The sequence below is a fragment of the Oikopleura dioica genome, chromosome PAR, assembly GCF_907165135.1.
Source record: "Oikopleura dioica chromosome PAR, OKI2018_I68_1.0, whole genome shotgun sequence".
In the NCBI taxonomy this organism is placed as follows: Eukaryota; Metazoa; Chordata; class Appendicularia; order Copelata; family Oikopleuridae; genus Oikopleura; species Oikopleura dioica.
The window spans coordinates 1,209,552-1,224,918 of NC_137293.1; the positions used below are offsets into that span (position 1 = coordinate 1,209,552).

General features: G+C 38.4%; 4 protein-coding genes across 4 annotated transcripts; 2 read left to right on the forward strand and 2 right to left on the reverse strand.

Annotated features, from left to right (window-relative positions):
- Positions 1–234: 234 nt before the first annotated feature.
- Positions 235–1,367, forward strand: LOC145701067 (ZP domain-containing protein-like). Its single transcript, XM_081778294.1, has 4 exons — positions 235–271; positions 314–963; positions 1,008–1,184; positions 1,230–1,367. The coding sequence occupies exons 1-4, from the start codon at positions 235–237 to the stop codon at positions 1,365–1,367; spliced, it is 1,002 nt and encodes a 333-aa protein (XP_081634420.1).
- A 3,838-nt stretch (positions 1,368–5,205) lies between these two features.
- On the reverse strand, positions 5,206–7,463 carry LOC145703769 (cytochrome P450 2C3-like). Its single transcript, XM_081781156.1, has 7 exons — positions 7,023–7,463; positions 6,303–6,773; positions 6,024–6,183; positions 5,754–5,981; positions 5,636–5,709; positions 5,437–5,591; positions 5,206–5,394 (listed from the first exon to the last, which is right to left on the reverse strand). Exons 2-7 carry the CDS (start codon positions 6,516–6,518, stop codon positions 5,235–5,237), a joined length of 993 nt encoding a protein of 330 aa, XP_081637282.1. The 5' UTR covers positions 6,519–6,773; positions 7,023–7,463; the 3' UTR covers positions 5,206–5,234.
- A 5,559-nt stretch (positions 7,464–13,022) lies between these two features.
- LOC145703353 (uncharacterized) lies at positions 13,023–14,483 on the forward strand. The gene is made up of 6 exons (XM_081780703.1): positions 13,023–13,127; positions 13,205–13,378; positions 13,475–13,587; positions 13,634–13,792; positions 13,838–13,899; positions 14,093–14,483. The coding sequence occupies exons 1-6, from the start codon at positions 13,079–13,081 to the stop codon at positions 14,202–14,204; spliced, it is 669 nt and encodes a 222-aa protein (XP_081636829.1). The 5' UTR covers positions 13,023–13,078; the 3' UTR covers positions 14,205–14,483.
- A 57-nt stretch (positions 14,484–14,540) lies between these two features.
- LOC145704505 (ciliary microtubule inner protein 1-like) lies at positions 14,541–15,128 on the reverse strand. Its single transcript, XM_081781958.1, has 4 exons — positions 15,048–15,128; positions 14,924–15,001; positions 14,754–14,880; positions 14,541–14,716 (listed from the first exon to the last, which is right to left on the reverse strand). Exons 1-4 carry the CDS (start codon positions 15,093–15,095, stop codon positions 14,592–14,594), a joined length of 378 nt encoding a protein of 125 aa, XP_081638084.1. The 5' UTR covers positions 15,096–15,128; the 3' UTR covers positions 14,541–14,591.
- Positions 15,129–15,367: the final 239 nt, after the last annotated feature.

Below are 15,367 nucleotides of genomic sequence, written 5' to 3' on the forward strand. Positions count from 1 at the left end.
GAGATTGGTTCTTCCAACGATTCTGAAAACAAAACAGAGCGTTGTTTCCATATTTCATCACTTACGGCAGAGTTCTTCCTTATCGCGCTTTCTAGTTTCCCAATCCTTTTCCGCGCATCATGGTGGCGCATCTCCGAGGGGTTAATAAGAGGTTGAAGCATTCAGAAACTTAGGAATTCGAAACAAAGCACCATTAGTTTTTTAATTTTTGCTTCAGAAGAGAGAGAAAAAAATATGAAAATTTTTGCATTTTTGGCGAGTGTTTCTTTCGGTAAGAGAAATAAAATCTGGATTCTTCGTAATGAAATTCTAGCGGTTGATTGCAAAGATGGCAATAATGGAGGATGCTCTCACAGTTGCAAAGCTGGGACTTGCATTTGCCCTACTTGCTGGGTTCTCACAGCCGATAACATGACTTGTTTGCCCGAAGCTGGCAAAGCTACTGTCTCCTGTAGCTCGACAGACATGGCGATCACGGTTGATCCCTGCGTCGTCGACCTGGCAAGTTCAATAACGCTCATTGACAGTTCCTGTGCCGCTACCAGCGATAGCGATGGTAACTACCACCTCTCAGCTGGACTCGACGAGTGCGGCGCTGAATATACAGTTAACAGCGATGATGATACAATTGTCTTCTCCAACAAGCTGCTGGCCGGTCCGGGTATTCGAGACAGACGAATCGTTTCTCGACCGATCACCATGTCCTTTGAGTGCACGTTCTCCACTTTCTACGAAGACGTCAATTTTAATCAATCCGTCGATGCGGGTCTTGTCTCCGCCTCATTCGACTTTGGTGATGCGCAGCCCGATACAGCCTTTTTCTCATATGGACTCCAGTTCTACACCGATGATAGTTACGATACTCTCCTTGATGTCGAGAACGCTGTCATCGCTGTTGGAAACACTATCTACGTCGCTGTAGAGAACATGGTCCCCGTTAGCGGACTCGTCTTCACGGTCGAGGTGATTATTAACTCATCTTTGAAAATTTAACCTTTTTTGAAAAGTCCTGTACCGTGAGCGATCCCTCGATCGGTGCCGAATTCAAGTTGATTGAAGACCAATGTCCAAATATCATTGCGTCTATGGAAAATTTCGCCGACGCTGAACAAGTTCGATTCAGTTTCACTTCCTTCCTTTTTCCCAATTCTGATGACGACACTGAGCTGAACTTCTCTTGCGATGTTTGAAAATCAAAAACTTTTTCTTTGATTAACTTTTTTTTTTAGGTTGTTATCTGCGATGGTGGGGATTCTGACTCAATTTGCTCGACAGACCCTAACTGCAGTTCACGAAAACGACGATCAAATGATGATCAAATTGGATATTCCGTCAGAACGGCGAAAACATTAACTTTCAGAAAGTAATTTGAATAAAATAATTTCGTTTTTTATTGTCCATTTTTTTCTCTACATAACGGACTCCTATCTTCGAAATCGAGCAAAGTTACAAAATATTCTCGGATAATCAAAGTATGAATTCAAACTACCGTTTTATCAATATTGATACCGTTTTGAGCATTCCTTTGCCGTTTCTTTCCGGTCTACGCGTAAAGATATACGAAGAGTTATTTTTCAGTCTATTTTTATTCCAAACACCTTTTTTGGGTAACTTCCGGCTCATCAACTTAAATATGTTGCCTACTGAAGTATCTGAATTGACAAGTGCAGTATTAGTTCCCCTTCAAATATTGTCTATTGTCAGATATCGATGATATTGGAGAAGACATGGTTGATGTTGGTGAAGCCAGGATTGGCTTAGAAAAAGCCAGGATTGACATTGGAGAAGCCAAATAATGTTTTATTATCAATCAATATAAACTGGTTTACATCGCCGTTTGCCAAAGATCCCCGTTTCCCAAAGTTGGGCAAACGGCGATTTGGGTTTCAAAAGTTTCGCTTCAGAAGCAGACGTCGCGCTCCGGACGACCGGTAGCGTCTTTTTTGTTGTTTTTTTCTTCTCAAGGCCGAGTTCGCAGACGGACTCTTGAAGAATTGTTCTGAGCAGGCGGTGGTGGAAAAGGTTTGGAGTTGTTATGCTACTTATTACTAATAAGTTATTAGCGATCGAAGATTCTGGACTCATCTTTTTCGTTGAAAAATGGTGAGAGCTAATGGAAAAACCCCACTGAAGGTTGAGATTGTGATTAATACCCGAAGCACTTATGATATAAAATTGACCGTTTCCGCTTAAGTTCATTCACTTTTTAGACAGTGAAACGCCAAGAAAATGACGAAGATTGTCGATTTGATGAGGGGAATCATTGCGATTTTCGACGAGCATGCCGGCGAGGACAAAATGCTTTCGAAAGAAGAGCTCATGAGGATGATGGGTGAAGGTAAGCGATTAAAAAAATGCTTTACATAACGGTTTTATTTAAGAACAGCACGAGATGTTCGCTTCTGAAGAAGTTGCAACTAAACTCATGAGTGAGTTGGACGAGAATCTCGATGGACAAATATCTTTTGATGAATTCATCAAGTCCATGGCTTTCATCTGCGCCCTCGTCAAGTACGGCCAGGAAGACGCAAGCGACTTCATCGGCAGATGGCTCAGGAAACGGTTCAACAGAGATGATTGGAGACGTACATGGGAGATCATGACCTCCTGAAAAAGAATCGTCTATTAAATGACAGCGATAATGATTTTCCCCTGATCACTTTTTCTCCTGTCGAGTATAAAATATATTCGGATTTTATTAAATTGCATTTCGATCATTGTCAAAATTAAAGAAAAAACTCCGTCCTCCGTTTTTTCTTTCCTTCTCAATCACCCTCATTATTTGGTCCATCATCGGCTTCTTACTTCGAATTCCAGCTGAATTAACAATTATCAAAATTGTAACTTTGAATACGCAAAAAGAAGGGTATCAGACAAACTTTCGAAATACAATATTTGATCATGAGCATCCTACCTAGCTATTGATCCCTTTCTAGCGCCGCTAATGACATTCTCCTTTGACCCTTGACTTTGCCGCCAGCAGCCTGCTTGATTGCGACTCAGCTGTCTTTAATTCCAAGCTGTCTGATCCTCCATCCGGCTTGCTCGATATTTTGATTAAAGATCTCGACAAAATCACGACTTGAAATTTTTAATTTTCCAGAGAGTCGAGAAAGGTGGAAAATGGTGGATTTCCGATAATGTTATCCGTTGTCAAAATTTGATCTAGCTCCTGATTGTCGTCGATTTCGAGCATTTTGAGGATTTCCTGTTGATCGCAATCAGAATTTCAGATGGAAAGCTTGTTCTTTCGTGTAATATTCAGATTTCTTAAGTTCATTCATGTTTTGTTGACCTGCCAAATTCAAGAGCATGGTTTGAATAATGAAATGAGCTCCAGATTTGAGAGCTCACAAAACATTGTGGTCAAGGATAGCTTCCTCGTTTACAATAAAAATATTGATAAAGAAGATTTACACTAAGTTGATTTTTTTGTGCGTTATGCCTAAGCATACGACGTTCTTTAGGAATCTAACATAATTAACCTTATTATTGAAAAATCTGCTTCATTAGCAGACTTGCTGGTCTATAATTCTCAATATGTTCATTTAAAGCCAGAAGTTTCGAATTATTTGACATGATACAGTAGAACTGAAGTTGGGACAAAGCGTGATACAGTAAATTAACAGTTTTACAGTTTTTACAGTTTATTTTCAAAATCAAAATAGAATATTTCTTTATAGCTTGAAGAAAATACTCTTGCATTGATCTTTGATTAGGTCGCCATGTCCATGATTATCCCTTCTGAACTCCCCCTTTCATCCCGCCATCTGCTCATCTCCTCCCCGCCGCGCGCACCACCTGGTTCAAATCCCCCGCGCTCACTCCCTACCGCCACCCTTTACTATATAACTGCGCGGTTCCTCCCACTTTCATTCAAAACGAACACAACAAACAGAAAACTCACAAAGAAAATGTTCTCTCTTCTCTCAATCCTCCTCGCTTTCTCCAGCGCCCGAACAATCAAAAACGCCCAAACCGTCCAGCTCTACTCCAAGTCTGGCAAATTCTTGAACCTCAACCGCCGCGGTCATGTGACCCCAACGTCCAACAACAAAGAACTCTCCTCAATCTTCGAATTGAAATACAACTCGAATGGAGTCGTCATCCGACAGCCCCTCACTGGTTATTACGTAACCATGTCTCGATCTGGAAAGCTCCGAGCAACAAACCATCAAGAAAATGCCGTCGCTTTTCACCAAGAATCCCTCGGCGACAAGTTCTTCACCTTCAATCTCGCCGATAACTCCGACTGCAAACTCACCGCCAGCAACAGAAGCTTCCGAGTCCGATGCTCCAAGAAACTTCCACGAAACAAGCTCGCTTTCTTGAGCAAAACTGCCCGCCTCCCAACAAAGCTTATGGAAACCGGCGTTCATTTTTAAAATTAACTGTACTCTTCCTTGATTTCTTTCCTTGTTCAAAAAGTTCAAAATAAAATAATACGAATTCAACTCGATCTAAGTGTTTTTATTGTTTTCCAAAATTACAGTTTGAAGTTGAGAAAGTCATCAAATTTTGCTGATTCATCGTTTTGTAGCCCCGTTTGTTTTTCTTTAGCGAGTTGTAGTGCCATAAGATAATCCTGGATTCCCATGGCCGGAATGTCCCGAGAGGTCAAAAACTGAAGTTTAAATAGTGAAAAATAAAAGAACTAAATTTTAAACTACCATTTCAGGAGTCATTCCAGAGCAAAAATTGCAAAATAAAAGGTTGAAAAGAAAAAAGAGCATTTTTTCGGCGAACAAACTTTTTTGGCAATATTTTATCTGCGATCTTTTATAAGCGCGGCGCATCAAATATTTAATGATTCGAGCATCTCTTGTCCATCGAGGACCTGATGTCATGAAGTTACTCTTGCCAATTCAAGGAACTGCTGTTACCTTTTTAATGCAGTGGATATTCATGTGCTATCTGATTGACCCAATTCAAATAGAATTTCAATTCTTCGGTTCATTTTGACTTATTTTTTCCAAAAACAAACATTTTTCCTCAGAAGCTTGCATTTAGAAAATCATGATTTCTTCCGACAAGACCAAATTGGTAGGGACTGGGCGGCACAAGGCGGCAAGACACCCATAAAAGTTAATCATATGGGTTCAATGAGGGAGCCTTCAAGACGTCCCCAGAAACCACTTATGAATCATACAGTGAAACGGTTTTAAAAAAATATTATTTATCACTGTATTATGGTGCGTATTTGTACAGATAAAAAGATTCAATAAAATAAATAATTATTCATCCCGAGGAACAAGCAGGAATTTTCGTTCTTTCGGCTGAAGAAAATGATGCATCGGCGCATAGTGAGGATCCCTTGTCCAAAAGTTATTCCATCCTTCTTCAGTTTCCACTACCGGCATTGGGTGATCAGGGTGGAGTTCGAATTTGAAATGCCTAAAATAAGTTAATATTTGCGCAGCGACATCTTGAGCGTACTTGACGAAATGCTTCATAAAGTGAAACAGTTCGATATCGGCCAAAATCTGTCCAGGGCAAGATCGCTTCCCAGTGTTGAATGGAGTTTGATATTGAGATTTTTGAAATTCTCCGGGTTCATTTAGATGCCTTTCCGGGATGAATTTCCAGGGGTCCTAAATTTTAAATCGATGATTTTGATCGAAAAAAAAATTCTCACCTTGAAATATTTTTCGTTCATGTTTGTCCCTGTTATACTGTAGCAAATAAGCTCATCCTTATGAAACGTCTCCCCTTAATTTTTTGATAAAAAAAATATTCAAAACAGTCATTTTTACCCATAATTTCTGTTGTTTCCGTAATGCTGTGAAGCAAGCTTCTGTAAATCATGGGGCAGTATCGATAAACTTCGTAAATGACAGCCATTAAATATGGGCAGTCTTTGAACTCATCCGCTCGGAAATCCTGAGATTCGAGAATTCCGTAAAGCTTCGCTTGCTTTTCGGGAAATCGAGCGAGAGTCATCATGATTCCTGATGCGACGGAAGCAGTTGTATCAGCTCCAGCTAAGGAAAATTTAACCTTTCTCAGTTTAAAAATCGTCTTACTCATGCAAAGCTGTTGGATAAGATTGATAACATCCCATTCTTCCATTTTTCCTTGAGCATGATCAGTTTGAAGGATTGCAAGAAGAGTGTCACTTTCATCTCCAAGTACCCAGTTTTTGTTGTGCATTTCTTGCAAGTCAAGAATATCATCGTATAGTCCCTGAATCGCACTGTCAGCAAGAGAATAAAAAATCTCTATTAGGTCTGTCAGCTTCTTTACTAAATAAAACTATTTATAAAAATAAAATAAAACTGTATTCTGGTGCTTATTTCACTAACCTGTTGAAAAGAAACCCAATCAGGCCAGAATCTTAAGGGTATCCACGCACGTAGCCAAGTCGGCAAGTTAATGAAGAACAGTTTGTACTTGTCCAATTTGACAGCGCTTTCCAAGGCATTGTTCGCGTACTTGCAGATTCTGTCCCTATAATCCGTATGCTTCGACAAATCAATGTCGAGAGCGAAATCAAGGACGACTGTCAAGGCCGCTGGCATCGTATATTCAAATGTGTCGATCGGCTTGGTTCCGTTTTCTCCAGCTCGTTTGAGCGTCTCAACCACCCATGGAATCTGAGCGTCCACTTTTGCCACCCATTTTGGCTCGAATTGCTTTTTGATGCAAGTTCCATCAATCGGCGGCGACAGAGTTTGGAGATTTTGGTTCCTTTTGGGTCTGATCGGGTATGATCTCGCATGAGGCCGAGGGTTTCGTTTGTCATTGTTTCCCAGTTTCGACCTTTTGTTTTTCGCCTAAAATAGGGAACTCATTTTGTTGTTGATAAAAGGTTTCTTTTATAGTCATTATTTTATGGAGCTATCAAAATATGGTAAATCTCAAGGAAGTTTCTCAAATCTTATTTACTTTAAAAAAAACCATATTTTCAGAATAAATCTTAATTTAAGGTGTTTTGCTCAGACTCCGGAAATCTCTGTTCTATATAAAGTTATGTTTTATGATGTTAAATGACCTTTCGAAATTCGGCCCTAATTGCCTCGAACCTGTATTCCGCTAAAAGTTGCCACCAGCCGGTCAACTCAAAATGGCCCCCAACAGCTTCACTTTTTGAAAAAATTTCTTTCGACTTCACCGGATCGTTGATAATATGCAAGTTCATCTTCAAGAGTCCTCCCAGCGTTTCCAAAAGAGGGTACGAATGCATCGGTAGCTCTCTTTTATGACTCTCCAAAAAGCTCTGGACAACATAGTACGGTCCATCTTTTGCTAAATCGGTTCCTGGACGAATGTGCGGCACATTCGGATGCTTATCTCGTCCCAGCCACCAGCGGAGGAAACCAAGGGAAACTGCTAGAGCTGATACTTCGGTCAACATTTTTTCTCTTTGAAAAATCGAGCTCAATTCTGGCCCGCGCCAGCTAAAAGCAAATAGAAAAAATCCGATCAATTTTTATGAAATAAAAAGAATTTTGTTTAATGTCCCTAAGGCGAATCTCCTTTTTATGATGTTTCATTGATCAAGGACGATTTGACCTTGAGAAGAAAGGCCTTTGAATCTACTGAGAAGAAAGTTACGAATTCGTCAAGAATGATCGTTCTCATCAAGGCGAAAATTTCACCTCGCGCGCTTTTTTGTTTGAATTTTCGAAAATTTACAATTGTAGAATTTCAAAGACATACTATTTGCTCTTTTTTTTGGCCACGGAGGTGATCAGTTTCGCCGCTCTAGAATCCGTAAAACCTTGAAAGGAAAGCCTAATGGTCTCCCAGCTGATGCTCATTTCAAAATTCGAGTCTTCAAAATTGAACGTGAGTGGAACTTAAGTTCGAGCGACAAAAAAAACGAGACCTTGATTTTCGAAAAAAAAGTCCTCGAATCTTCAAGATAAGTTCTTAATTGGCACCTTTTAAATTTGACCATCATCGATTTGGGTAAATCGGTGATTTGAGCTGTAAGACCACTTTTGCGATTTTCGATGACTCAGAACTTGTTCAAAAATGAGAATTAACATGCAGATATTTGTGTGATATCTGAACTTTTCAAACCTAATTTCTTCTAATTCAAAAAAGCTGACTCAGGCAACAAGTTTTTACAAGACCATCTTGAAATAGAAATTAGATAATTTTAATTTGGCTCTTAAGGAAACCTCCGTCAGCTATTTTCGGAAAATCAAATTTCGGAATTTTCATAAAACGATTTTGAAGCTTCATTTTTTGGGGGTCTATCTCGACTCCTTCACCCCCAAAATCGTAGTTTAAAATTGGACTTTTCGCCGAAAATTGACGAATTTGGCCTGATTTTGGCAAAAATATTGATTTTTCTTGGTCAAAATTCTTTTTATCAAGTCGATCTTGGAGCTGGAAATAGTAATTATCGTCTCAAAATTTAGGGTTCATAGGGAAAGAGGAGTTATATCCGGGGTCATCAGTTGGAATTTCCTTTTTCCAACTACTAGCATCCGGCCGAATCAATCAGTGTTCTCATCAGAAGCAGATTATTTGGATTCCAAGGACTAACAAAATCCAAAATGACCCAAGATGAATGAAACGGTCAGATAGAAAACCACAGATATGAATAAGACGCAAATCGAACTTCAAACAAAGCTTTACCAAGAGAAACAATTGAAAATATATGTTTCATGTTATCTGCTCTAAGCGGATAGGGGTTTGGGTTCTATTGAAATTATGATTTTTCTGAAAAAGGCCAATTTCTTTTCTGACTCAAATTGGGAAAGAGGGAGGGAGAAATTTTAAATGATGATGGGGGGCAATGAGTAGGACTTGCGTCTTGACTTGTGCAAGTGTTCAAGTCAAGCGGGAGCGAAGCCGAGTGCCAGATTCGTAAATGTAAACATGCGAAGAGAATGTGAGGGATCACCAGATTCGCAGTTTTGGAAAATTGGCACCTTTCATAAATTTCACGTACTTTTGGATGAAGAAATCAGTTTCAAGCTAAGCGCCCAATCTCGTAATTTTGGATCAATTTGATCCCTTTTTCTTACGCTCATTTTATAACAACAGCTTGATGAATTAACCCTTGTATCCGCTAAAATGTGGATCTTTTGGTAATATTAACCCGGAAAAAATTAATCTTACAATGTTATTAATTTTACTAATAAATAACTTAATTTGCTTGAATAAAAAATATCTAATAAGCTTATTTCAATACGAGAAGTTTGTTTATTATTTTGATTAAAAAAAATAATTAATTGATTTAAAAATAAATTTTTCATTGGAAAAATTTCGTCGATCAGTTTCGTCTTCTGATAGGTGGGCAAGCCAAAAACAGGCTTCTTATTGGCTCGAAATTTTTATCAAATTTAAAGTCAAGGAATCGAAGATACGTCTCCATTCTACTTCGATCTAGGTGGTTTATTTGATTAGCAGAATGGTCCTTTTAAAAACATGAGCATACACGAAAGTATTACTCGATGAACTTGTTTTACACGTGGACTGAGCGGAGTGATCAAACCAGATTGAAGGGAAGCTGTCAGATTTTTTTTCTTTCCTCATCACTCACCGTTTAAAATTGCGATCGAGGGTTCATTGTCGAGAAAACGCGGTAAAAGGAGAGCAAACGTGCGTACGCAAAAATTTTTCGGCTCGAATTTCTGCTGCGCTCGTGTTTCTGTCTGTTCGCTTTCAAAAAATTTATAAGAGAAAAATCCTAGAGTTTATGGCCAACACGTTGGTCTATGGCCGATTTTGTCTACTCTGATAAACGACCCTCTTTCAACATTCTTTTTAACAGTTGAAAAATGATAAGAAAGTGATACTTCTCTGAAGTTCAGAGTAGTTGATTTTCTTGAAAGTCATTTTATTATAAAAAAAATAGGTAGAAGTTCCTTTTATTCATTCAAAAACAAAGAATTGACTGTTTTTTACTAAGTACACCTGAAAATCTTCCACAAATTAAAGATTCATTTTATAAAAAAAAATCATTTTTTTTTTTCATCTTTTTTGACGTGAAGAACGAGGAACTTCACAATAAATACAGTCAGATAAAGATCTTTGAACCAGTAACTGTGACGATCAGATCCCCCAGTTCATGCTCTGGAAACCGTCATTTTTTCAAAAACAAAGGAATGCTTACTTATTAATTCATTAGGGCAGAACCAAGAAAAAGAAGTGATTTTTTGGAACTGGGTTTTCATTGGCCGTTAGGTCAACTACAGCAATAACTTATTGGTCTTGAAATGATGCACGTCATTTTCTTGTTTTATCTCGTTCATGACGAAGACGTTAGGGAATTCATAATACAGAAATTATCTGATGGCAACATTAATCTGTTACTCAACTCCTTGGAGTGTTGCTCTGCGGGTAGCAGTACATACTAATTCGAGCATAAAACTGTCACCTTAAAAGCAGCTTTGCCCGGCCACAAGGTCAGAAGACCTTCCACTTGCAGATGCCTAATTCCCGCACTTCATTTTGTAAAATCGGTTCCATCATCGGGAAAAAAGATGACGCAAAAAAGATGATTTCATTATTAATCTGGCCAAGGTCGAAAAATCACTCAAGTTCGAGAAATTTTTTCAAGAGCGTGAAATTTGAAGATGCAGATCGGCGATTTTCACGCTACTGATTTTGAAGACCTCTATCGCACTGTATATAAGTCCCTCTTTTCCTTTTCAGTTGCTATTCCTTTAAAAATGATGCATTTTCAATGCGACTGCCTCGTTCTTTTTGATTTTGACCATTATTTATAAAAATTTATTTTGATGTTATAAAATGAAGCCCAACTGAACTCGTTATTTCTGTAAGGGTAAGATTCTAAGGTTTTTACTTGAAAATTCTCATCGACTGAATCATTTGCGGAAAATCACTTTATTTTTATTAAAAAATTCATTCTGTGCCCTTTTGTACTTTTGGTACTTCAATTCTTCCAAATATAATCAAGAAAGACTAAAAAACGAAGTATAAGTATTACTATTTCTTTTTGGTTGTATTTTGTTTCGATTGCGCAATCGTTCGTTCCGGATTTATTCATCACTCAAATTCCAGTATAATCTTGCTGCATAAAAAAGACATCGAAACCCGGATCACAAAGAAATGATAAAGAAAACAACGTGACTGGAAGTTTCAATCTTAATATTCTTACCGCGAGTCTTTGCCCAAACCCTAACCCTAGTGAACATCTTTCGAAGACTTTGAAAATGAATTTTACAGAAAAAAAACTTTGGTGAACCTTTGAGAACTTTGCGAAGCTCATCTGATAAGAAGATGCTCTACGTAAAAAGGCAGCATCTGAGTACGGCGCAAACAATTCACACAAGCGCAGATAATCATAATCTTGCGTGCTCCTCGGCTGGTAACTCGATAGAGCGCGGAATGTCACCTCATCTGCCGGAATGTGTGAAACCTTGTGATAAACACCGTCCACCCAAGCCGACCAAGCTCGTCATTCGTGGCCACTGTTCATGATTATCTAACCCCCCTTGAATTTTATCCCCCCGAAGAAGCAAATATGGTATGTTCCATGAAAACGAAACTTTTCCGAGCAAATCCGTTAAGAAAAAGTGGCTGATCTTGAACGTCATCATTGTCGTAGAAACTGCTGTCTTGATGTCGTCTCAAAATTATTGGTTCGAAATCAATGATTTTAAATCGTCTTGTTTTTTTTTAAATCTTAGTGGTGAAATTTCCAACTTTGTCGCACAATCCCGCCAATTTTTCCGGTCTTACAAAGCTTCTTTGAACTTGGGAGGGTTTTAAGCTCCAAGATAATTTCTAGCGCTATTTGAAATTATAATTTTTGGAGAGCTGAAAACCTCCTGATCGAAAAATACTGCAAATTTGAGAGAGGATGATCAAAACTTTGATTTTTTAGGAATATCAAAAATGTGACGAAATTGAAATTATTCACCAGTTCTAAGGATTGTAAACAATCTTCAAAATTGCTTGATAAGAAGCCGAATGGCCTTATCACTCGCCGGCAACACGCTGTGAAAAGTGACCCGTGTTCTAAAGTTGACAATTATTTGTCTGAATTTTCGATTTTGTATTATATTTCGTCGCTTATTTAAAGAAATTGAGGCAAATATTTAGTACTTAAAAACAGCCAGATGCCGTTGGCTGATAAGGCATTTTTACTTCTTATCGACAAATTTGAGAACAAAATAAAAGGATTATTTTCAAAAAAACAATTACTTCGCACGTTTTCATTTTCGATGAAAAAATGTAAAGAACCTGTTTTTTTATTAAATTTAATTTAACGTAGACAAATTAAATTATGTCAAAAAAGTAAAAAAAAATGTGAAAAATTTGAGCTCTGGAGCGATTTATAAATTCGAATTTACAAGATAACATCAGCAGCGGTTTCTTCTCCCAACCAACTGTTCAGCTTTTGAGATTATCTCGAGTCCACAGGCTGGGAGAAAAGGTGTTATGATTATTCACCATATTCTACAAGAATCATTACGCAGTTCCAAAAAATTAGTTTGATGGTTTTCAAGTTGAATTGAATGCATGCTGTCGTAGCTGAATTGAACGCAATAAGGGTTTCCCTCCATTAAAAATTGAACTTATTTTTTAAAATTTCATTTATTTTGGCGCTGAAAATATTCTTTCGTTTAAAAATTATTGAATGGTTGACCCTTCTAGTGACCAATTTGGATCCTTTTCAAGTATAAATCCTCTTCACAAGGAGTGGATATAATTTTATTATCCTCTTTTTTTTATTTTCGATTAGAAGTTATAAGTTTTTCCGCTGATTTGCAAGTTTTCAGTGAACATAAGAAAGACTTTCAAATAAAATTAAATATAAGACCTCTCGTTATTATGTACTTCATAGAACACTCGGACTGTGGAAGGGATAGAAAGATAGAGGTTGCTCTGAATTCCAGCGAGAAGAAAATTAGACCCATGCATTTTTTCAATTAGACTCCCGAAAACTCACGATCGACAGCAAAAATGTCCATTCGGCATTTGTTCTCCCGACAACTCGACAATTCGACAATTTTCGCTGGTTTCTAGTGCGCTCGGGCGCCGCGCGCCCATTGATAAGCGCATCGCCGCCGCTTCTCGGCATCAAACATCGTCTTCGGACTCTCCAACTCGCAGCAAAAGCAAGTTTTTTTTAAAGAGCAGAATTTTCGATATGAAAATCGCCGCCGCCATCGTCGCCTTCGTTTCTGCCAATCCCAGCGGTAAGTTTAAAAATCAAAAAAACCAAAGAAAAAATTTAAAATCTCGAAAACAAAAAAACTAAAATCTTCCTCAATAGATAAGCTGACGGCAGAAAACAACCCCTACATGCCTTCCCAAGAGTCTCGACGATACAAGCAATTCTCCACCATGTTCAACGCCCTATACACTCCTCAGCAGCTCACCCGAGCTTACGGATACGGTTGCTACTGCTTGAACCTTGGTGATCGACCTCTTTCTGGAACCATGACAGGTAAAAGCCTTTGGTTAATCCCAGCCTAATCTAAGGCCTTCCCCCAAATGAAGCCCCTTTCTTTTTCTTTCATACTTGTACTCAACCTTTGTTCAGGAGTGTACCCAATGGACGACAAGGATAAACACTGCTTCGACTTTGTCCGATGCAATCGATGCGTCACCTTCGACTTTGGACCAGAGTGCACCCCAGAACAAGTTGCTTACGAGGTAAGCCCGCTTCATTTTTCTTCCCTCCTCCTAATTCTATCTCTAGTTCACTCAAAACGGCACCGCCATCACCTGCACCAACGCTGAAAACACCTGCGAGCGAGCCATTTGCGAATGCGACAAGGACTCTGTTCTCGGCTTCAAGGACGTTATCGACATCTACGACTCAAGCCTTCACGCTTTCAACGGATTCGATTCCTTCTCGGTAGAGTTTTGATATCAAAATCAAGTTGCATATCGAAATTTCTAGGAATGCACTTACAGAATTCCACCACCTGGCCAGCCAAAACCTGAATTGGATTGCTGCGGAGAGTAAGTTCAAGAGGATTTTAACCAATAAGATAGCCCAATTTTTGAAAGAACCAATAACAAGCTCAATAAATGAAACTAAGTTTTAACCAATAAAAAAAGCTTCAATTTTGAAATATGCTAATCAAAATGCTTTGATTTTCAATCAAAAGCTAGCCCTTCCTTGGACCAGAAAATACTCACTCATCCATTCTAGATACCCAAAACGACGACCATACAACAAGAACAAAGACGCAGTCGGCAAGTTCCAATGCTGCGACGGAGAAGTCACCGACGACAACGAGTGTGAAAACTCATCCTTCAATTAACCATGTTCCAAATTAATATTAATTTAACGAAAAAGGAAAAAGTCTTGTTTTCAAATATTGAAAACTCGATTCTCTTTCCTTTGATTCAACTCATTAGCTGCAGATTCAAAACTACAGCATTACGAAAAGTGCTTTCTTACTGTTCAAGTCTTACTGTAACTGAAAATATTGCGCAACTTGGTCAAGATATCTTCGCGAAAAACAGAGCTCTGAAGATATTTTGGCGCGAGTTGCCTAACTGTACATACAAACATAAAGCTTTAAATAAACTAACATCATTGCCCAAAAACAAATTTCAGAATCTTTTTTTTTTGCTCCGAAGAGACTTTATTTTATTTTTTTTATGCAGCAACAGTTAAACACAGTAGAACTACAGAACAATCAGATTTAAAGACCTTCTCTTGGCCAATTAAGCTTGGTGACAATATCTCCTTTTCGGTGCTCATTTGTTTCGAATTTTCGGAAAACCTCCAGGTTGTTCTTTGGATCAGCCGATCGCCAACCAATTTGGCCTGGGAAATAAGAAAGTGTGCTTTTACGGGTGCTTACCTGTAGTAGTTTGAGGAACAGGTGGAGAAGGATCAGGCTTGGCGACTGGGAGGGATTCTTTCCAATCTTCAATCTTTCCTGAAATTGCTTCTTTGTCCGCGTGACATTCTTGAAGTTTTGTCTCCATCTAAATCGAGTCTCAAATTCTGAATCTAAATCAAGGTTCTTACCTCGTGAATTTCCTTGAGAATGTAGCCATGTCTGTTTTTCCAGTTTTTCTGAGCGTGGATTTCTTTATTCACGTGATCCTGAATAAAATCTTTTTAGAAAGTTGCATCGAAAATATGTTCATACCTTGTAGATATCGTCCATCCATGTGAGCGCTTCCTGAAAGACATTCATTTTTTCGGCGTGCTGCTTCTTCCTTGACGAATTTTCAAAACTGAGGAGCAATTTGATTTTTAAGTCAAAACAAGATCGAATTCTAGAGAAAGTATAAATTCTTGACTGTATTTTTGACACGGTATTGTCGATTATACTTCATATAACAGGCCAAACATTGTGTTTCGCGGCAGAAAAGTTGCCAACTTTCGGGAATAGAGACATATTTTTTTCATTTTCTTTTGAGAAATTAGTCGTCAGCCCACGGTTTCTTACGATAAAACTTCAGATGA

What these genes read in the sequence shown, in the direction of transcription:
- LOC145704505 (XM_081781958.1), bottom strand. Translation starts at nt 15,095, where the DNA reads ATGAATGTCTTTCAGGAAGCGCTCACATGGATGGACGATATCTACAAG. An exon ending in TTCTCAAGGAAATTCACGAG is followed by an intron (nt 14,881 to 14,923) that starts GTAAGAACCTTG and finishes GACTCGATTTAG; the next exon opens with ATGGAGACAAAACTTCAAGA. An exon ending in TGTTCCTCAAACTACTACAG is followed by an intron (nt 14,717 to 14,753) that starts GTAAGCACCCGT and finishes CTTATTTCCCAG; the next exon opens with GCCAAATTGGTTGGCGATCG.
- LOC145703769 (XM_081781156.1), bottom strand. Translation starts at nt 6,518, where the DNA reads ATGCCAGCGGCCTTGACAGTCGTCCTTGATTTCGCTCTCGACATTGAT. An exon ending in ATTGGGTTTCTTTTCAACAG is followed by an intron (nt 6,184 to 6,302) that starts GTTAGTGAAATA and finishes AGTGCGATTCAG; the next exon opens with GGACTATACGATGATATTCT. An exon ending in TGAACGAAAAATATTTCAAG is followed by an intron (nt 5,592 to 5,635) that starts GTGAGAATTTTT and finishes TTTAAAATTTAG; the next exon opens with GACCCCTGGAAATTCATCCC.
- LOC145701067 (XM_081778294.1), top strand. Translation starts at nt 235, where the DNA reads ATGAAAATTTTTGCATTTTTGGCGAGTGTTTCTTTCG. An exon ending in TTTGGCGAGTGTTTCTTTCG is followed by an intron (nt 272 to 313) that starts GTAAGAGAAATA and finishes ATGAAATTCTAG; the next exon opens with CGGTTGATTGCAAAGATGGC. An exon ending in AGCTGAACTTCTCTTGCGAT is followed by an intron (nt 1,185 to 1,229) that starts GTTTGAAAATCA and finishes TTTTTTTTTTAG; the next exon opens with GTTGTTATCTGCGATGGTGG.
- LOC145703353 (XM_081780703.1), top strand. Translation starts at nt 13,079, where the DNA reads ATGAAAATCGCCGCCGCCATCGTCGCCTTCGTTTCTGCCAATCCCAGC. An exon ending in CAGAACAAGTTGCTTACGAG is followed by an intron (nt 13,588 to 13,633) that starts GTAAGCCCGCTT and finishes TTCTATCTCTAG; the next exon opens with TTCACTCAAAACGGCACCGC. An exon ending in ACGGATTCGATTCCTTCTCG is followed by an intron (nt 13,793 to 13,837) that starts GTAGAGTTTTGA and finishes CGAAATTTCTAG; the next exon opens with GAATGCACTTACAGAATTCC.